The sequence below is a fragment of the Lutra lutra genome, chromosome 1 (genome assembly GCF_902655055.1).
Source record: "Lutra lutra chromosome 1, mLutLut1.2, whole genome shotgun sequence".
NCBI classification, from domain to species: Eukaryota; Metazoa; Chordata; class Mammalia; order Carnivora; family Mustelidae; genus Lutra; species Lutra lutra.
This window is the reverse complement of record NC_062278.1, coordinates 184,921,248-184,943,601: the sequence shown is the minus strand read 5'-3', so window position 1 is coordinate 184,943,601 and position 22,354 is coordinate 184,921,248. Positions and strand designations below refer to the sequence as shown.

At 43.2% G+C, this 22,354-nt stretch overlaps 1 protein-coding gene across 12 annotated transcripts in view; it reads right to left on the bottom strand.

The window, feature by feature from the left end:
- Positions 1 to 22,354, bottom strand: part of FOXP1 (forkhead box P1) — a 586,984-nt gene that overhangs the window by 6,394 nt on the left and 558,236 nt on the right. For 8 of the 12 annotated variants that reach the window (XM_047746914.1, XM_047746908.1, XM_047746900.1 and 5 more), the window contains 6 exons: positions 15,162 to 15,363; positions 14,977 to 15,056; positions 14,271 to 14,372; positions 10,525 to 10,646; positions 8,709 to 8,778; positions 3,911 to 4,080 (listed from right to left, as the gene is read on the bottom strand). In XM_047746914.1, the coding sequence (XP_047602870.1) occupies positions 3,911 to 4,080; positions 8,709 to 8,778; positions 10,525 to 10,646; positions 14,271 to 14,372; positions 14,977 to 15,056; positions 15,162 to 15,363 (746 nt within the window). The remainder of the gene's footprint in view (positions 1 to 3,910; positions 4,081 to 8,708; positions 8,779 to 10,524; positions 10,647 to 14,270; positions 14,373 to 14,976; positions 15,057 to 15,161; positions 15,364 to 22,354) is intronic. The other 4 variants (XM_047746885.1, XM_047746864.1, XM_047746878.1 and 1 more) reach the window with 3 other exon arrangements.

Sequence of the window (22,354 nt, the reverse complement as noted above, 5' to 3'; positions counted from 1 at the left end):
AAGATGCGGTTCAAAAATTGGTCAGGATTTTAATATGGAAATGACAGAGCATGCAAACTTCTCACACTGTGCCTCTGGAGCCAGCCCTGGTAGGATCCCTATATTTTTGGGGGAAGAATTAAGTGTACTGATGACTACACCTTAAAAAAAAAATCACCCATAAACCTAAATTAAGGTAGGTTTTTGGTGTTTGCCTATTCTCTCCTGGGTGGCATCATATTTTTAAATATCGTGTGTATAACAAATCTGATTATTTTGTCAGCTTTTGCAGCTGTAATTTTTATAGGTATACAAGATGCCTTCTGTGGCTGCATCAGTCCCTTAATGCTGGGCATTTTGTGATTGTCTTTTTCCCCTTCTTTGGCTCTTTGAATATAGCAACCACTTTTATCCATTAATCTTCCTATTTCTGTTGATTTACCTCCTCAGGATAAATTTCTAAGAATGAAATTCTGGGAGCAAAGGCTAAAAACATCTTTATGGATCTTAAGATTTATTATAGTATTAATTTCCAAAGGGGTAATATCAATTTAGACTCAACTTCCCCAGCCCCAAGCATTATTTTTTAAAAAATACTTTGTTGCTTAGCAGGTATAAGGTAAGCTCCGGTTACCTTAAATTGTTCTTCCTGGATTACTGACAGTGATGAACATTTCCTTCTGTTTGAATTTCATATTTTCACTATTGAGCAGTGCTACCTCATAAATTACCCCCAACCCTTCTCTGCTGATCACATCTGGCTAGAAATCTACCTATGTGTTACTTAGCCCTGTACTGAAGTTCAAATGTGGTTTCCTTGATCAACATTTTCCTACTTTCACTTCTTTAAACAATCAGAATAATTAATCTTTTCAGGTTTATAAACCTGCATTTGATGACCTAGGATGATATAAGGCTATCATAGGCGGTGGGGGGGGGGGCGGTGGGAGGATGGAACAGCAATGGAACATTCTTAAAGAAGTTCTTGCTTTATAATTTTTCCACTCTGACAAGGCAGTGCTTTGGTAGGCGCAAACAAAAACAAACCAGATACGAAGCTCACGGTAGAGAAGATTTTGTTTTCCCTGCGAAGTTGCAGCTGACGTTGAGTAAGATTACTTACCATCCCCAAGACCTAGGTTAGGACCCTATCATGCATGCTGGCTCACCCCAGTGCCTAATGCAGAGTGGGTCCCCAACCAATGCTAACTGACGAGATCTGTGTGACAACCTGACAACACAACCGAGTTAGACATTAAGGCTTCTTAAAACTCCAGAGAAATGAAACCCAGCTTCACGACATTTCTTGATACCAGCAGATCCCCCCGAGTGTGGCAAATACAGTCACACAGGCCTGCGGTGCTTCAGAGGATAAAAGAGAATGGATTTCCACGCAAGATACATTTCAGGTCAGACGCAAACTATTTAAGATGCGATGTTTCACATACATTCATGTGTCTCCTGGAAATCAAAACCCTACAACGCGCCACCTTGCACGTCGCCCCCTGCGCCCCCCCCCCCCCCCACCGAAATGGTTCTCAATGAATAACTGTGCAGAACCACACATCTCCCTCCTTACATCTGAGTAATTCCTTTGTCTAGCCACTCTGGGAACACGAGAGTTTTTAACTAGAGCTGACTGGTGTTTAGAGGCATTGTGTTCGGGTGTTCGGAGGGTGTGTGCACAGCGTGCAGTATTTTGCTTTCTAGCTCTGTTAGCTCCTATCAGGATAAAAGTCTAATGCCCCAAAGCCATAATTATGTGGCTACTTTCTAGGGTTTCCGAAGAGAAACAAAATGTGGTAGTGTCGCAGCAGCACAGGAAAGAGTAAGAACGAGCAGCTCTGTTTCAACGTTAGATAGTAGCTGGGCTGCCGTACTAACAAGGTCCTTTAAGCCGTGCCATAAAGTTTACGGCTTGATTTATTCCAATAGACTAGAACAGTTAAGAAACAATTTGCATCATAGCAGGGTAATGCATATTGCACAAGAAGGAAAACTATGTCATTACAGAATTCACTTAATGGAAATACGGGGTCAAAAAGAGTAACAGTCTGTGACACTGAGAGCAGGCACAGGGACTCTGCTGTTGACATATAATTATATTTAGCAAACAGTGTAAAGCGGGGAGATCTGAACAACAGTGTGCATTCTGACATCTTTACAGAGGGTTTCCTTAACACAACCAAAACCAACCCAAACAAAACACAGCCGAAACCTTCCTTTCGTTAACATTTATGCTGACTGCTTGCGAAACCTGCTTTTTGGTAAGACTGGGGTTAATTCGAAGTTGTTAAACAAATTAACTTTGTAGTGGCTTTATCCTGTACAGCAAAATCAGCGTCATTCTTAACTCTTGCCTGAGGTTTTTAATCCAAGTATCTTTCTCTCTTCAGGAAAAGAGTGTTTAGTGTTTTGCACACTATTTAGTGTTTTGCACTAAATAGTAGGAACATACATCAGCTAACCCTTGGAGTTCATAAAGAGGATGAGAAATAGTCTCTCTTCCATTCGTTAACTTCAAGAAAGACTTGCTTTAACGAGCGTTTCTGGAAGTAGCTTATATATACCAATTTATGTTTGCTCTGAACTTCCTTAATATCTGAGTAAACACTCCTGTCATGACCGTGATTTAAAAATGAACACGAGGGTGACTACAGTCAAGTCAGAAACACCAGACTGCTTTGGAAAAGATGATATACAGCGGTATCAGTGTCAAAGAGAAACACATTCTTAAAATGCTGTGTAGTAAATGCTAAGAGACTGTTCACATAAATTAAAAATGATTATTTCCATCTTTTAAGATCCTTTTCAAAACACTTTGGGCATGAAACTCAAATGCTAAGTAACCACATTTCAGACTCCTTCCAACGCCACCCATTATCCTGGCTGACAGCAATTTTCTTTTCGTTGTCCTTCGATGCCTAGTCATTCTGGTCCTCGTGGCCACAGGTCACCGTTTTCCATTCCTATCACTTAAATGCTCTGAAAATAAGGTGTTGGCCAGGTAAATCAGAAGGAGTGTGTAGACAAGTGGCCTGTGGTAGGAGCTGCCAGTGTTACGAACATTGGATTGGTTTCTTCGTTTCAAGTGGGCAACAGTGGAGCTGACACTTCCTCGAAGGGAGAGACTATCCCTCTAGAGCATCCCCCACAAATCCAATCATTTGGGAAAATGTGGCTTCTTTTCTCTTTTAAACTTTCCCTGGCAGGGAAGGAGCTCTCCCAGTCACGGCTCTTCTGCCGTCACGCACCCACTCCCCACGGCGGCGGGGGCATCACGGCCTCTCCCGTGGTTGGCCCTGTCCTCCTGCCATTCACATTCAGCAGGGACAACCATCGCCCTCACTTCATTCGCTTCTATGGTGCTCATTATACTGCCGTCTGCTGCTATAATGCTCCCATTAATTTTCCTTTTGATATTTTAAGAGCAATCTATAAATCATGCCGCCTTTCATTTGTGCCATCATGAATGCCTGGGCAGAACATTTCAGTGCTGTGTTTGTGCTTCAGACTATCAGACAACGGAATAAACAAGTGTTCTTTTCCCCCTGCTAGGTTCGCCGCGCCTGCAAGTCGAACAAACTGACAGATGCATACCGATTTCAGGAGGAAAAGGTAATGTGGCTTCAATAATGGCCTGAGATGCCCAGCAGAGGTGGGGGGGAAGCAAATGAGTCACCCGTTTTTATTGCTGTGTGCACTTGTAGGGCCGCATGAAGCCGACTGCTTTTATGGGAAAGTTAGTAAATGGTCCTTTTATATGCTAACCGAGCTAAACACTTCCAGAAGCACCAACTTTCACCCAGGTTCTAGGAAAGCAGAAATTACAGAAAAGGGATCCAAAGCAGCTTGAAGAAGGGCTTGCGTGCACATCGAACTGGGAGCCCGGGACCTGAACGCAGAGACCTTCTGGGTGGACAGTACTCACACGGCTTGCAGAGGGGATCTGCCTGGACTGCTGTCGCTCTCGTTGCTGTTGGTATGTTCCATTGCCCCATTCAGCTCTTCCCGTATTGCGCTGGCTAAGTTGCCCAGAGTGGGATTTCCCATGGAAGCGGTAGTGTATAGAGGTATACTATTCTCAGCCATCGAAGCCTGCTAGCAACCAAGAGAAAATAGATGAGGACACAGAGTAAGCATACACAGGGAAGCCATTCATTATGGGTGTAGTCAACGATCTTCCGTTTAGGTTCATGGTAGGGCTGGCCAATAGAAGTTGCTAACAGGGAGAGGAGTTTGCTTTCAAAAGCAGACTTGTGACCCATGTCCCACGCTCGGTTTCCAAGAGCTAGCTGGGACCAAAGGGGTGGTGGGGAGGGAGGACTCAATTTAGCTCTGCTGGGTAGTCACGTGGTTTAGACAGGGCTATCGAAAATGAGCTTTCTGTCTGATGCCTTCTTTCAAATGGACTGAATATTTCCAGATCACAGGGAAATATAATGGCATTTTCATTTCTTTATCCACTTTGATGACTCCACTATTGGATATTAAAGATTTGATCCAATTATTCTGGCCTCAGAGCTCAAACTTATGAGAACTTCCATAAACATTTACCTCTTATATCCTATAGAAAAGGAAGAGATTATAGAATTGGAGTCCATTTTTATCTCTCTCCTTCATTTCGGTTTTAATGATTTCTGAATCTGTTTAGTGTAGTCTGTGTGGTGTTACCCCACAGTTATCTCAATCTTTCAGGCTCAGACCGGTCAACCTGGAATTTTAGGACTAATGGAAAAAAATAACTGTCACTCTATATGACTGTCAGCCCCAAAGTATGGAAACGGAAAAAAACAAGAAATCCTGAAGTCGGTGGTGGGATCCTGTTCGCTTCCCCTCCTCCTGGGTTTGAATAAAATGACCACCCAGCCTCGAATGCAGACAGTCGTTAAATACAACCCTGAACTAGTTTCATTTGGGTAGTGATTATAACCCAGAAACTTTTCATGTTAAAGAGGACAGACTTTTAAAAACTGGCAGTGTAGTTAGATCAAGATTTATCGAAACTGTCCTCCTGCAGACTACAGTATGCCTGGTTTTCCATCCTAATGAGGAGAAAGTACAGTCACAAGACAATCTGGCATGGTGACTTCAATTGGCCAGTCATACAAGAGTCCAAAGTATTGTAGAAATCCCGGCTCTAGAGAGGAAGAGCCAACAGTGAAGACAGAACGGGTGCAGAGCTGGGCTGCAGGGAACATGCCCATTGTGAGAGCTGCAGCCTCGCTCACTGTACAGATTCCAAAGCCAGGGATGCCTTCTTAGATACAAGCCCCCGGGATGGGTCTTCACTTAACACACCATTGGCCAATGGACGATTTCAAAGCCAGGCTCCATGCAAGCCCACAGCTTTCCCTTCCCTCCACTTCTGGATTTACATAACTGCCTGCTTTTTAAAAAGTGGGAAAAAAAAAATCCTGTTTTTATTTCCAAATGTGGTGAACTCATTTTGACGAACAGCAAATCTGAACATTCCCTCGCTCTCCTACAGTTTGTTAAATAATTTGCATCAAGTACTTTTTTCAACAGATCTCTTATAATTGCAATAAAGCATTTTCCTTTTTCTTGGCAGAGGACAAAGCAAGAACGGTTGTCCGATTATTTTTTAATCCCCCCCCAAACTGCAGCTGAATAAGCATCTTAAACAGCCTTCATTTGAGACAACTCAGTGGTCATACCTCTCCCAGTCATGAAAGTTCTGCTCTAACACTCAACATTTCATCATGACACAGTCAGAACGTGGCCTAAGTGGGGCCATCTCTACAGCACGGTAATTTTTTTTAGCAGCTTCTTTAGTCAAAAATGGAGGGGTAACGACAAAACTGAAGTGTTTGTAAGAAGGCGTTCTTTGGTATAACATGGTCACCCTTACAGACAGAGCAGCCTTCTCAAGATGACATGTTCTCCTTGGCTCTCCAAGTGTTCTAGGTGAAGGTCATTAAAACATGGACTGAGGGACGCCTGGGTGGCTCAGTTGGTTAAGCAGCTGCCTTCAGCTCAGGTCATGATCCCAGCGTCCTGGGATCGAGTCCCACATCGGGCTCCTTGCTCAGCAGGGAGCCTGCTTCTCCCTCTGCCTCTACCTGCCATTCTGTCTGCCTGTGCTCACTCTCTCTCTCTCTCTCTGACAAATAAATAAATAAAATCTTAAAAAAAAAAAAAAAACAAAAAACATGGGCTGAGGCCCAACAGCCACAGTGGTGAAAGGCATCCAAAAGGCAAGCACTTCTACTGATCCCTCGGTGGTGAGATCAGAAAGATATCAATGGAGAGAACCAGCTTTGTCCCTTTAAGAAAATGACCAAGTGGAAGGACAGTGTCTGCTAGGCCAGAGAGCCTCCTGCACGTTCTTTGTTGAGTGAGGGATCAAAGCAATCCCCCAATGCTAGAAATGTTAACAAAGTCGGTCTTTTGTGTAGTTGATGTCTACAAAGGAGCAGGTGGGGTATGATGTTTATAACGGACTTAATTATATAAATGGTCCTGTGTACAGTGTGTGGTTTCCTCTCAAACTGGCACTTTTTTTTTTTTTTCACAACAACAACAACAACAAAAAAACAAAAACAGAAACCTAAAACTGAGGTGCCTCAGTAATGGTGCAGAAGTCCGTAAGTTCCATAATGGAACATGAACCATGCTAAGATCCTCGGGGGAAAGGCAGTCTATAAATAAGAAGCTTTATGGTTACCCTTAGTTACTTCACTTTTTCAGAGCATAATGCAATCTGTCTCACGTCCAATGTTTTATTTCTGTAGTGGATTCTGCTGTCCTATTTTATATATTGTATATCATGCATTATGTTGCTCTAGTAATCTTTTTAAGATGTTGTTCCACTATTATTTTTACTTGTCTTGAGAAATGGAAATGGGCAATAATGGGAAGGAAAGCCTGCTGGTAGAATCCTGATTTAATTTGCACAGCCAGAAAGTTACATGAGACTGTCTACTGCCCGTGGATCCAAACTCCTCGACCGGAGGAAGAAGATCCATGTCTCCCGTCATGAATTTCTATCGGTTTATTCACCTCACCTCATTACGCACATAAAGTGTTCTTGGAAAGCTATGGGATCGTTTTGGGCTCCCCCTGAAAATGAGAAAGGGGAGGGAGGATGCCAGAAACAAATGTTTTCGAGAAGAAGCACGAACAGTTTTGTCATGATAAGGCATACTAATTTAAATTAGTCACATAGTTAAGAGAATCCAGAGGATCACTGCTTTTTTTCTTGCCTTTCCGCCTCATGAATGTAAAATGTGCTTGTAATCTTAATACTCTTCCAGATAGAGCAGCTTTAAATTCACACTTCACAAGACTCCAGGGAAAATAAGTTACTAATGAATGGTATTTACAGTGGCTACATCTAAGCGTGCTCTCATTTGCTTTTCTAAAGTTACTGTGTAAACTATAAGTAATTAACAGAAACTCAGAAAGTAGTTCCTCCTATTAAATTTGGTACCAGCTAAAAATAAATAAATATAATTACTGAAAAGCTAAGTTCCGTGCATATGCCTCAGCACGGGAACGGTGTTAAAGGTGTATCATCTATTGTTGGGAGCCGTGAGGCTGCACGGAGCTGGGGAAACTGACTGTGCAGGGTGCAGGGCAGGTGCTTGATAAATATTTGTTCTAGGAGTAGTGAGAACCACGCGCCCGACCTGATCTCCCGCCTCTTCACACACTCTGTTCCCATAATGTCAAGTCTCTTAACTATTTTTCATTCTCTTCCCTGACCCCTTCAGGAGCCTTTTTAAGACGACCTTGTTTCTGTGTAAATGTTTCGGTTTGCGTGTTGGTGCCCTTTGGAGGGGCACAAGGCGTTGGACTAAGTGTGGGCGATACAGCCCCCAGCAAGAACTCCTGCTGTGAAGGTCCGTGATGGCCTTGGAGTACATACGCCCCATCTATGTACAGAGTATGTCTTTTTCAAGGTAGCAAAATTCCCTTGGCCTGTCTTCTAGATCATTCTAGGCAGGGGCAAATGCAAACTGGACCAACTGAGAGATGGGACGACTAAAAGGCTCGGGCTGCCTGGGGAACTCGCATCTGGGTGGCAAACTCCCTCCTGCTCAGAACCAGTGTCTTCATCCCCTTGTAATGCTGGTTATGTAACGACTGCTTGGTTCGTCAGTGGGAAACAAACATTCTGTACACTTCTTATGCAATCTTGAGCAATCTGCTGGAAACCCAAAGAGTGTTCTTCAACACCTCTCTGGTTTAAACAAAAACAGTTTACTTTTACCAAGTGAACCAAACCTGGATCTCTCCTAGCTCCCCCCGCCCCCAAAGCACCGGACTGAAGATGCTAAAACAGACTTTAGAAGAAGAAGTAAAAAGCCCTGCTTTCTCTTTAAACCCGTGAACAATAGAAGGTCATGTGATACAGTGGCCTATCATCCAGCACATTAATAGCTGTGCTAGAGTAATTACACTTGTGGTATTTTTGCCTCAAGTGAAATTCTGAAATAAGAGGATGGAAATTATGATACTGCTGATAAATATTAATAAGTGAACTTTTAATTTTTTTGCCACAATATTCAAAATGCTAAGCATCCCGCTAATGCTGAAGCAGCCCGATGTGTTTGCCTCCAGGGAGTACGATGCTTTGTGCACTTAAGAAAAAACTTTAACGGAATTAAAATTTAATATCTAATTAGAGCGAGGCTAATATATTTTGAAATGAGTGGGGGAGACATGTGCCTCCGCTGCATGTTCGGGACGACCATTAATCTTACCTGTAAAGCTGCATTGAGGGGCGTGCAATAGGCGTGGCTGGTCTGCATGTTTTTAATAAGGGAAGGGTTACTGCGTAAGAGAAAGATAAAAACTCAAAGTTAAACGCCATCAGCCCCAGAGTTCCGAGCTAAGTTTTATCTTAAAGCTTGCTGGTATCCCTTCCCAATCAGAAATCCACCCCCTCACCCCCGTTAACAAAACCAAAGGAAATTTAGGTTTTCTGCACAGCCCCTGGCTTTATGGGGCTGGTCTGTCCAAACACCCCTGGGGAAGACTTTGCTCTTCAAGGAAACTGGGTGTAAAATCCGGGCTTCAGTTAGACCAGCCCTGGGCACTCCCTCCACTGCTGCATTTTTTTTTTCCCCTTCATAAAATCTTGACCTCTCTGCAAATTTTTAGTAGCTGCCATGAGTCCAATAGGAAGGCAGAATCTCTGGTGGGGGTGGGGGTGGCTAGGGGTGAGCTGGTAACAGGGATTCCTGGGAGTTAGCTAGAGAATTGTCTCCGTGATATTAACTCCAGAATCATGGTGGGAGGTAACGGCAGGAGGCTCTTAAAGAAGACCCCCCCCCCACCCCCGCCGCCCCACCGAGGCACATTTAGTGCTAAAAGGAGATGGGGAGAAGGGAGTGACAGCGAAGGGTAGTTCCCAAGTAAGGTGGGGAGGTTGGGCTGAGATCTATCTTGCACAGCCAAATCTGGGACTTTGTAAGAATACTGGATGTTGTGTCCATGAGCTAATGCAAGGAAGACAAGACAGCATTCGGAAAAAGTGGGGGGATGGAGAGGCTTCCAGGAGGAAGTCACCCAGATTGATCCCTGACTGGCTCTCAAAGGAAGTCTGTGTGCTGTTATGGATTTCTCTCGTCATTCATTTCCCCTCACTTATGCTATTATTATAACTGAGTGGGCAAATACCAAGACATGTACCCCGTTAAATACACATGTTAAGTCTCCACTAAAAGCTGCCTTTTTACTTGGAGGAATGACTTCTAAGCCAAGGTATTTACTCTTAAAGGGTCCCCGTAAGCTGCTGAATCAAAATACAACCAATATGTGCATTAAAGACGTCAAAAAAGCATTATTCAAGGCACTGGCGTTCCAAAGAGAAACAAGAGAAGTACATGTACGAATCACACAATTTAGCTCCATTGCAGAAAGCCGTGGCACTGCTACTTGGTGAAATGCAAAACTACATGGGATGAGTCAACCATGCAAAGCCAAAGCAACAGCAGAAAAAACAAAACAAAAGCAAGTAAAGGCTCTTACTGTGTGACAAGCTCGTCAAAGTTTTCATCGGGGCAGTATTTGCGAGGACGGCCTCGTTGAATATGGCGGCCACGTTTAAACTCTTCATCATCAACTGTCCAAAAGGACCCAAACTCATCCTCTACTCTGATAAAGCACTTATGCAGTGAGAGGTTGGTGCGAATGGCACCCTGGGATAGGAGCAGCAGCAAAGGAGATGGAGTGGCAACAAAAGGAGACGGGGTTGGGGGGGCAGAACAGACATCCAATACAGGGAACAGGAAAAAGAAAATAAAATGCAATAAGCATAAGCAAATGGTTTGTGAGGGTTAATATGCATTGCCACCTAAAAGCTACTAGCGTGGGATGCAACAAAGACCGGCAAGCAGGGCAGGGGACTGGTGGGTATACAAAACAGGAGGGATGAAATGCTTTTTTGCTTCCCTTAACTGAGACAACGTGAAACCGGTTCGTCGGTCTAACACCGTCTAGCAGCCAAAAGCCTCTACTTGACACTTGTTAGCACAATCCAAGCTAGGCTAAGAAGTTCAAACATGGTGGACGTACCCACTGATCTTTTGTGGCCTTCGTTTTTGGAATTCTACTTCATCCACTGTCCATACTGCCCCTTTAACGTTTTCTACTCGCACAAAACACTTGTGAAGACTAAGATTATGACGCACTGCATTCTGCAGCAAGTATAAAAGAGAGAACATTTACATTTTCTATAAGAAAAGACTCCAAAAACAGCAGTACATTCAGCCTCACAGTCCACATTTGTCAAACCATTCCCAAGAGCTGTAGCTAACCACCCCCGTGGATGACCTTCTTGAGGTTAAGGATGCCTTTTCCAAATGTAAAAATTAAAAAAAAACAACAACACAAAAGTATCAATTAGTTATATCTGGCATTTTCATCTACTCTCTGGTAGGAGCTAACTAGAAGAAATGGTTAATAGAAGCCCCAAATAGGGTTCACAGTAAAAATCTGAAAATCGTGTTAATATGACTTCAAAATAAACACGCAGAGTGTAAAACTGTCCCCTTTAAGCCCACTTATCTCCCATAGAAAAGGGTATTTTTAAAAAATCATGCAAGATGATAATATTGTTAAACACATTTTGCTCTTATTCTTTTTTCAAAAGTTTTGGCTTTAACACCTTCTACAGGTTTCGTCAGGTTTATCTAAATGGATTTTTACCGTTGAAAGCATCACCTCCTGCAGCTGATAGGATGAGGGAATGAAATGATCCCCAGGACATCAGTATCCATCATCAAGCTATGTCTTACCTTCCCGAATGTATAAAACCTTGGCCCTTGCTATGGGCAATTACCTTAACTAACAAAAAGTGCCAAAGAAACTCTTGAGTTGAACTCTTAATGGCAAAAAGAGGGTAGTCCTGCAGCTCACGGTTCCTAAAGACATGTTTCTGTCCCTGGTCCCCATGTCTCCTTCTTATGGTTAAAGGTCACTTCCAAGATCATTCTTAAATGGAGACCCTTGATACCCACAGCCCACCGAAGGTGGGTAAAGAAAAGCTTTTAACGTCTCCTCTTTGCTTTGATTTTCAGGAAAATCCACAACCCATGCTGGGGCCCGGAACAAACAAGGCCTCGTCTCTTTAGCCTCCTTGGTTGAACTTAACTGATCTAGACTCCAAATTAGACATGAGCACATTACAAAAAGACCCATGCCGTTGACTCAAGACTTTCTTCTTACAGAGCATAAGCAGGTGACTACTGGGGCATGAGGAGTGGATGCAGACATCCCATCTCCCATGCCGTGTAGCATATCCTCCACTCCACTGCATTCCAATGATGCTGCCATGGCTCAAATGTGCTGCACGGCACCCCCTTGGGCTGCCCGCAGGTACTTCTGTTCTCAAGATCCTGAGCCCTGTTTCCACTTTTACGTAATCACCACTGGTGCCTCTGACGGAGCAGTCAGACGAGATAGTGCTGGTTTTTCTTTTTCCATATGGGATATTTAGAAGAGAACGAGACACGTTTTATGACATAGCCAAGTTATCAACCACTCACAAGGAGAATCCACAGGATAAATTCTCAGAGTTTTTGGGCAATGTCAGCATAACTGGGGTAGGCTGCAAACGTCCAGGTGACCGTGAAAGGACACCCCTGATTCAAACAGGTTGGACAGGTTTGCATGAAAAGAAAAAGAAAAAAATCTTTGAAAACATTTGCCGTGTTGTATTTATACTTGGTAGGACAAATTTCTTCACGTGTAAGGTGGTAGTCTGCTCTTTGAATAAGCATTTTCTTTCTCATGCGGTACCGACACAGACTATATATATAGGGATGCAAACGGTCTCCTCTTACCTCCTAGGACAATACTAAGGAGGTTAAAACAAGTAAGTCCAAATTGTCTTTTAAAAAAATACAGACAAGATCATGTATATGTATGGAAGACATAACGGGGAAAGATATCAACATTTCCCCTCCACCCTATCACTCTCTAATATTTGAGAATAAGCATCGTCGAAACATTTAGAACTGCAGATCTACGGAAACCATGTCTGCCAGAAGGACTGCTATAGATCTGTCTGAAGAACAGAGCCATGTGAGTAAAGATAGAAAGTCAAACTGAAGTTTTATTTTCCAAGACTGTACATCTAAGCAAAAGTACCCAGAAAACAAGAGTTGCCCAAAAACGTGAGTAAGCCCTTTTCAGCCCTAACTTAAACTGGGCACTTCACCTTCTGTTTAGGATGACAATACCAATAAGGACACGGGAAGAAAATTATACGTATTTGAGTCATTTGGTACTTGATCTAGGATTGTTTATATTGATGGCACTTTTTCCTGCAGTTTGCAAAAATGAAAAAGTTAAAGCTGTAGATCTGAGCTTAAATATCATATTCACAGCCAGTAATTATTTTTAAATTTGATCACTTGCTATTTATAAAAGGCAATTTGAAGAAAATGTCTGCTTCATGCTTATACTTCCTACATTTTGAAAAGCATTCATAGCTAAAGATACTTTGCATTTTATCTCCTAAGGGAGGCTGAGGAAAAGCGGGTAAGGTTTTGAACATAGGTTCCCTTCAGCACCCATGTGTCTTAATGGAAATAAAAAAGGATACTTTGAGCCATAAAAGATATTCATGGCTGTGTGAGGTTGATAAATTAATTCTATGGTTATATTCATTTTCTTTTAAAATGCTAATTTTGTAAGAACATAAAAGAGGCAATGTGTTTTCTGTTTTTGTTTTTCTCTTATCTAAAATTTAAAAAGTAGCAAAGAAAATTTCCATTGCATCATATGATAAATCCCTATCATATTTATAATAATGACATGTAAAAATACCCTAAGATATTTGCATTTTACATGTTGTGGAATTTGGGGATTTTAAGAATTCTAGGTAGTAAAAAGGCAAAAAAAAAAAAAAATCTGCCCTCTTCTATAGCAATAATATTTAAACCAAGAAATTAAAAGCAGTAAAATCCAAAAATTTGTGAGGGCTTCATTTAATACAATGGAAGAAATACTAAAGGAATTTATGAACCCATTGCTGAACTGGAAAAGAGGGAGGTCACGTAACCCTCAAGCCTTGTTAGGGCATCCCATGCGGAGCTGAGGGATTTGGTCCATTTTATAGCAAACAGCGTTACAGTGAAGTTGGATCATTTCCTTTTCCAGATTCTCTATGATTCTCTGGCGGATAGTGTGATATAAAAAAAAAAAAACAAAAGCAACCCCCCTCAAAAAACAAAAAACAAAAAAACAAAAAAACCCAAAACTAAAACCAAAAACTCAATAATACATTGTGCTCCCCTGTGATAATTTCTGTATACAGAGCTAGTCATGAGACCACACCGCTTTCTTTACTAATTATGGTAAGGAGCACTTTTTTTTCTTTTCTAAAATCCAACCAGTGAAGGTTATGTCAAGTTTGTCTGATCATTTCTCCTGGTTAAGAAAATGTTAGCTGTGCATCTCAGCAAATACTGGTGGTGGCTAATGACGGACCACCATGAAATTTGTGTAACTAAGAGGACAACCTCAGCATTGGGGTGACAGTGTCATCCGTTCCTTTTCCCTACATATTCCAACCAGACAGAAATGACTTTACTGGCTGGTCCAGCCAAAATCTGATGCCAGTGTAATGGCAGTCTTCTATCCCAGCATTCTAACCCCAACAGTACTCTTTTCTCAATAAAATACTCCTGTAAACTGGACTCTTTGAGTGTATCGAAATAGTACACCTGTAACTTACAACACCTGCATTTTATCAACAACAAACTCTTTTATAAATGGCAAGACCTGAGCCTAAACAGGCCCGGGAGGAAGCTTACCTTCCACGTGGCAGCATTGCGTCGAAAGTAAGCAAACATTCGTGTGAACCAGTTATAGATTTCATTTAGTGTTAGCTGCTTTTCTGGAGATTCGAGAATGGCCTGTGAAGCAAAAGTAATAAAAAGAAGATAATTTATGACCAAATCAGCAGAATCGTCATTATACAGTTTCTTGAAAATATAAAATAACCATGATTCAGAGCTAAAGCCCAAGAAAGGTTTCACGAAATGATCTAAGATTAATGGTTGTATTTAACAGTTCAATAGCAAAATTCAAAACGGAATTATCTAATTGTTTTGAGTTTTTATTTCTGTTTCCGTACAGAAATATTAATTTATTAGTCATTCATAAAGCAGAATCAAAGAGAAATGCAAAACATTTCACTAGCTGATTAAAGCTCAGTAATTATTTAGAGCTCAGATTAATTCTAGGGATCAGAGATTACTGTAGCTTGTGATAATTGACTTGCCATCTTTAAACAGGCTCATTTTCACTGTTGTGTGAAATGAATTTCCTAATAATCACATCGTATTGTAATACTTAATCAAAAGCAATTATGTTATATATTGCAGTTTTAAAAAACCTTATAGAAAAGGTTTTAGCATGCTTGCATACTAAACGGTTCTAAATCTACTTCATCAATATACTATATCCATGTACATGTATACATTTGATGGAATTCCCCATACTGCGTTATTTACTCACCTGCCTAATTAAAGATGCATATGTAAATGGTGGTCTAACTTCTGCGTTCTTATAAAATTCTTGGTTCTGCGCAATATCTGCTAAAATAAGAATCATTGTCCTATTAATTATCACTTTTTAAAAAGAGGGTGGTCTACAAGAATTGCATATTACAGTTCTACATGAGGCAAACAGGAAGTAGCTACCTGAAGAAATGGGCACGTTGTATTTGTCCGAGTACCGCCGGCGGATGGGTCCCACCGTATGCATGCTGGTGGTGGTGATGACGGAGGGGCCTTGGGTGACAGGAGTGATGGGGGCGGTTGGGGTCGTCGGAGTATGAGGTAAGCTCTGTGGAGAAGCCTCAGATGCAGACTTGGAGAGTGTGACACTTGATACCAGATTCAGCTGTGAGGAAGAGAAGAGTTCTTAGAAGAGCTTCAGAAAAGCAGGGAGCAAGCAGGCATCTGAAATCCAGCAGGAGCACGGCAGGGGATGCCCGGCTAGCTTTACTTCTCTAAATAGATGCTTCTAATCACCTGAAACGGGAGGCGAGTTCCCACGTAGAAACCGTTCGCATAGTTGGTTAGTTTAAAAATCTCTCTGGCCATGTTCTCCTGACCCGTTGGTGACACAGGTGTTTTCCAAAGACGGTGAAAAATGAGTGTATGCACAAAGGGGTGACCTAGCCCAGTGAAGTTTGACAAGTTCTGGGTCAAAACATTCCTTGAGTCATGACTTTGAACCCTCTTGAGCAGCTTACTGTGCTTGGCAAATCTCCCGGAGGGGGTGGAGTCCTCATAGCGCCAGGGAACACCAACATTCTAGAAGCTACCAGTTGGGATACACTGGTCTAGACCTGAGCGCTCCAGCAGCACTTTCTGCAATGTGCTAGCACCAGTGCAGAGCTGTTTTTACTTTTTATCAAAATTAAACTTTTGTTTAAACAGCCACACGTAACCAGTGGCTACCACTCTGGCCACCACAGGGACAAGCTACTTAACTCCACGATGAAACTGCAGCGATTGGAAACGCCACAAGGATGTTTGGCCTATGGCTCCCATTTAGAAAGACTGCCACTGGGGCACCTGAGTGGCTCAGTTGGTTGATGGTCCAACTCTTGATTTCGGCTCAGGTCATGTTCTCACGATCACGGGATCGAGCCCGGCGTTGGGGTCTGTGCTCAGCTTGGAGTCCACTAGAGATTCTCTCTCTCTCTGTCCTCCACCCCCGCTCACTCTCTCTCAAATAAATAAATAAATCTTAAAAAAAAAAAAAAAAGAAAGAAAAAAAGCGTGGTATTGATCCAGTAAGACATCATTTAGTTCTATCAGTTGGCAAAGACTAATCTTTGAAAGCTTTATGTGTAGTCTTCGTTAAACTCTATCCAATAGAGGACTGGAATCTATTTTAAAAAATGACATATGAAACATCAGGAACCGTACAAAATTTTTTCTTTCAGTTTCAAATGCTCAGTAATACAATGGAATCTATAGCTTCAAGTGAGGAAACATGCGTTATTATTTGAAGTCGTACAAAGGAAGATGAAGGAGTACTGTTTCCTTCCTTCGATAAGCCTTCACCTTGGAAGTGCTTATTAGTAATAATTAAAAAAAAGTGGGCTTGTCCCCCTTACCCCAAGTTTCTTCTTCCAGAAATACTAAGTCTGGCTATACTACAGAACCTGGCCATTTTCAACACATTATTTTTACACACAATTGCCATCTCAGATACTTCCAGCCGGCCCCAAATCCAAGAAACTTATGCCAAGGAGGCTTACTTGTAACATTTTCTCAAACCAGATTTCAAATCATTTAACATAGTTACTATTTCACTATTACATATTTCACTATTGTAGTAGCCTTACGGACAAGACGTTATTTGTGGGAGGTATTAAAAATGAGATTCCTCCGGGATCATAAAGAACACATTAAAAGGTCTGGTTTGTTGAGATGATACAACCCTACTCGTGCTCTGGTAATGAAAAAGGCCATGAGAATGCCTCTCATACGTGAAAACAAACAAGCAAACAAAATAAAATCCTGAAATCTGAAGAGAAGAGAGAGCAAGTATTGTTAGGTAAATATGCATGGAAAAAATGTAACTATGTTGCTGGAAAGGGAATGTCGGGGGAACAAGCCTGTAGTTGTGCTTCTCTTTATAATCTCCCCGCACCTACCAGTGAAATGCTGACTCAGCTAATGCCAGACCCTCCCCCCCCAGCTCCCACCCCCCACCCCGGAGAAGGGCAAGCTGTGCAGAGGACCCTGCTCTCACAGCCGCCACCCCCACCAACCCCAGCAAACTGGGCCAATGCTGTGAGCCGCTTTCTTTTCTATTCGTGCTGGAAACCTGCCTTCGTGATGCGTATTTGCGTGATGCGTATTTGCGGACTAAGTGCTTTCAGTTGAGAGAGGCAGCCTTGAGATGGAGTAGAACTGAGAAGCCACGAGGGAGGGCTGGGGCCGACCTCCTCGGCGGCGCCGTGGGCCTTCAGGAACTGTCTGTATGAGCATCAGCCCACGCGACGGTCAAGGAAATTAGTTGCGGGAAGGCTACTGCTCATAAACACAACAGCTTTTCAAATTCGGATGCTGCTAGGCCTAAGAATATCCAAACACTGGAAAGTCCTGGAAACCATTTGTATAAACCATGTTGCGAGCCACCTGCCACTGTGTGATTACACTTCGTTCTCCTACTGTCACTGATCAGTGAGGTATCGCTGCTCACCGTGTACAGATGAGCCGACTGAGGCTCACGACCAAGGAAATAACTTGCCCCTATTCACAAACAGTCTCACACACACACACACACACGCACGCGCGCGCGCGTGATTCCAGGCTCTCTGTATAAGCTTCTCATGCCCAGTTAACGGGAAAAATAAACACCGGCTAGTTTCATTCCTCTGTATGCTCATTTTTGGAAAGGAAAGGAGTCTGTGGATAGCTTTAGTCCCTGCTTATAAATCATATTCAATAAATATTGCTGAAAAAATATAAGGCATCTGAAACTGAAATGACACAAACAAGGGCAGAACATTCATTTGCTGCCCCTTGACAAGCTTCCCATCGAACACAGACCCTGGTCCAAGGGCAGTGTATGTAATAACCACAAAGCAATTCTGAGGACTAACTCCACTTTTTGGCTTTTCTCTTCCGTTTAAGGACAGCACCTAAACACCGTAACTTTCTTCAACACTTAATGAGAATTATAAATACAACAGCCTCAAGGAGTATGCCGGCTGCTTTCCCATTTTGTGAGGGAGGGCATCAAGTGTGCTGCTGGGCTCCAAAAAAATCAAAACTCGTGTAAACATTCAGCCACGTACAAATCCATCTTGTGGTGCTCGCACAGGAGAACGGACATGTCACGTGGTACTGTGTCATAAAATGTGAGAAGAATGGGACATCTGCAGCTTTTACCCAGGGTCCTAACACCTGGGCTGTCTGTACCGAAAAAGCAACAGTGAAAAATAAAATCCTTCCAGGTTAGCACGACCCACAGAGAAATACACGGTAGAATTTTCTGGAGGCTTTTGAACACAGGTAGCAAGTGGAAATAAACACGAAGCCAGAAGAGAGCAGAGAGGGGGCTTACCAGGCTTGACAAATGACACCGTGATTCACACCCACTGCTGGGCTGTCTCTAATAAGCCACAGAGGAAGCAGCCAATCTCAGCTAATTACCAGATAAAAATGTATTGTAAGGGTTCTAATTAGGAGACGCGGATGGAGGTGATCTAATGATTAAATGCTGCATTCGAGTGACCCCACCATCAATGTGCAGTGGTGCAAGATGTCACTGGAATATTTTGTAGAAACAGTAATTTTACTTCGAGGAGGGGAGGCAGTAATATTTGTAATGATGGCTGTGAGGTAAACTAATTAAAGACGGTTCCTACAGGAAGAGGGTGGCTGAGAGCAGCTGTGGCCATTCCACAACCAAATGCCAAGTCTCCACAGAGGAATGGCAGTCAAGTGGAAAATTTCTGCCTGACCTCTGGCCTTGCTATTAATTTGCAGGAAAACTAATGACACATATACATATTCCCACAAAATTGTTCTAATTGCTAATTTGCCAAAGGAGCCCAGATTCCAAATTAAACATGACTGTGGTCCGTGAGGGAAGGAAGAACAAAAAGCTGTAAACTCCAAACAGAGGGGGCTTCGCCGGGCGAAACCATTTGAAGGCTGAACCAACAAGTTAATGAAATGTCAACCTCGTCAACGGCTATAGAAGTCTGTTAACTTTTAAACTTTTGTTGGATCATCACATGCTTGTCTTGAGGAGAAATCATCTTCAGGGAGGAAGGTCACGAGGGAGCGAGAAGATGGGGAATGGGGAAGGATTCAGAACAGGCTCTGTGTTCAAACCTCACCGGCCCTTTTAAATTGAGGTCTCTCTGAAAACAGAGGACTCTCTCCCTCTCCCTCCACCCCCCCCCACCCCCCCCACCAAAAAAAAGAGAAAGAAAAAAAATTACCGACTTAGAATAGAAGAGCAAATCTGGACTGGTGTGGCTTCTGCTGTCATCTTGAAATATTCATCTTAATTGTAAACTATTAAATCTTAATCATCAATTAGAAATGAAAGCATATACACTTCGTGTTTCTGATCATAGTTAAGGTTTTAAAAGATAATCCCTCCCCCCAGGGGCATGGAACAGGAAGGGATTGGACTGGGAGGGTTTCTTTTCCTATTTTTCTTATTGTGTCTATTTTCTATTTAAAAAGAAGAAGTTGCTATGTTTGGAAAAGTTAGCAACTCCGATATTTTCTACATGGCGAGTTTCCGTCATGTGATGATTTCAGCAAAGATAACCGCTTTGAGGGTCTGGCCAGAAGTTAAACTCTTCTGTCACTTGAGATCCCGTGGAGGGTTTTTCTTTTTTAACTCTCTGTGAGCTCTTAACCACCGGCGTTCCCCACTGCTCACTTCCAGAAGGACTGTCGTGGGAATCGTACCCGTCCCGACTACCGGGACTCTGTCAGCTGCCTGATACTCTGCTGAGCCCTTTTCTAAAAGATTAATCTCCAGTTTTTAAACAGTAACCTCCTCTCTTCTTTTAAAGATGATGAGTCACTCACATTTTTAAAAAATAAACAAAGCGCTGATGTAAACCCCGGACAGAAACAGACTTGTTGTAAGTATTCCCATAAGAACTCCTTTTTATTTTTGTTTGCGCTCTTGCCTCATATGAAAACAGATTCTGAGAACAAAAGACAAACCTGAAACCCAAACACCGGGGCACCTAGCTGCTTAGTAGGGACTTTGAGGCTCACAGAACTCGTTTTTCTGCTCCCGGTGGGATGGCCCTAAGCAGGCTCCAGGCCTGCGTGAACGGCACACTGTTGCTAGACACGACTCACTGGCGTTCGGAGACGGCCGGCCTTCCTGAGGCCACGTCCATGGGGAAGGATGTCCATGGGGAGGCTGGGCCGGGGCAGGAGGAGGCTGTGGTTTGGTGCTCCTCGAGCCTGGCCCTGGGACTGCCCTGGGCCAGGCGCTGCCATAGGGCAGTGAATGAGAAAGTGGGGGGCCGGGCATGTGTGCAGTGGGGAGAGGAGGAGGGGGGCAGGGCTTCATGAGAAACAGCACAGAAAAACAGCTTGTGTGTGCTGTGCTAGAGAATCTTTTGTGACTGCCTAATATTGTTTCTCTAGGCCTAGAGCAAGGCTGCAAACAGCCCAAAGGATCAGCCATTGCTTTGAGTCAAAAGACCCCTTTTATGGGAGGGCCTCCCATAAAACACTTTGTTTTTATAGTAGCTAAAAACTATTTCAAAACAGTCCTAATTGCTATGGTTGGAGGAAAAGAGAATGCGTAAGAAGGAAAAAGTAATACTGCATCTTGCTTCAAACATCCAAGTTCCTGTAAGCGTTTTATAACATTTTCATAAAGGAGGATATACTACCTACGCTATAATTACTTGCCCACCAAATCTGAAGGAATGTGGTTTTTCCAGGATCAGGAGAGGTTTCTGGTGTGCAGGAATACCCTGAAGCCAGGCCTGCACCTCTCCTGTCCTCTGGGATTATAACATACGATTTATGGGATTTTCCTGACATGATGAGGAAGTCTTCTTAAAAAACCCTTTACAACTTAATAAAGCCCTAACACAGACATGCTTCTTTTTGTTGTTGTTGTTTTGTCCTCTGAGTTACGCTTCCCCCCTCCAAGGAGACAGCTTGGCAAATTCTCCACGGAGCAAGCATGGAGACACGAACCCCAAAGCACTATGCTTTAGTGTTTACTTTGAGAATGTTACCGAGTCTGGAACAAAAGAATATCCGTCTGTCTCATTAGGAGAGTTTACTCTTGTCTGATTTTTTTGCTTCTCTTCCCATGGAAAAGAGAAGAATCTTTTAAACTCAGAGCAAATTTGGCCCTTCTCAACATATGCCAAGAAAGGCTTTTCCCTTGGGGCGCTTGGGTGGCTCAGTTGGTTAAGAGACTGCCTTAGGCTCAGGTCATGATCCCAGGGTTTTGGGATCGAATTCCACTTCAGGTTCCCTGCTCAGCGGGGAGTTGGCTTCTCCCTCTGACCCTCCCCCCTCTCATGCTCTCATTCTCTCTAATAAATAAAATTTAAAAAGGGGGGGGGCCCTGTGTGGCTCAGTCCTTAAGCATCTACCTTTGGCTCAGGTCATGATCCCAGGGTCCTGGGATGGAGCCCTGCATCAGGCACCTTGTTCCGGGGGAAGCCTGATCTCCCTCTCCCACTCCCCCTGCTGGTGTTCCCCTTTTCTGGCTGTCTCTCATTGTCCATACCCAAGAGCCAGAATATACAGCTGCTCTGGGAAACTTTGACACATCCTTTTCCATCCAGGGCCCAGGGTTCAGAAAATCAGAAGCTTACAAGTGAAATAAATTAAAAAACGGAAAGCCTATTTTATCTGATGCTGGCTGGTCCTTTGCCTCCTCCTTGTGACATGGCTTCCTCAGAGACACATGGACGCAAGTGCATCCTCTAAACCCAAGGAAAGATGCACAGATCTGACTCCTTTCCCTTTCTTCCCGTTCCTCTGGCACACCACGTCTCCTGGAACGCCCGCCGCACGTTGGCGGTTCCACGGACGCACGGCACGATCCACGCCATGAGTGTGTGTCCCTCGAGAATCCAGCACCTCGGGGGCGGGGGCGGGGCTCTCTTGTTTTACTGCTCCGTGTTTTTAGCAGCACCCTTCATAAACACTTGATGATAAAACACCTTGACATGAAACACAGGGATCCCCTTTCCAGAAATACTGTGCCGTGTTGCGTTCTGGGTGTAATTCCAAAAGGAAAGGTTTTCTTTGGTGTGAAGACTTTTATGGCAAGTAGGGAGAGGTGCTGTTGAAGGTGTATGGAGGACAGAAAGGCTCACCGATGCACGTCCTCATGCGAGTTGAGCTTAGAG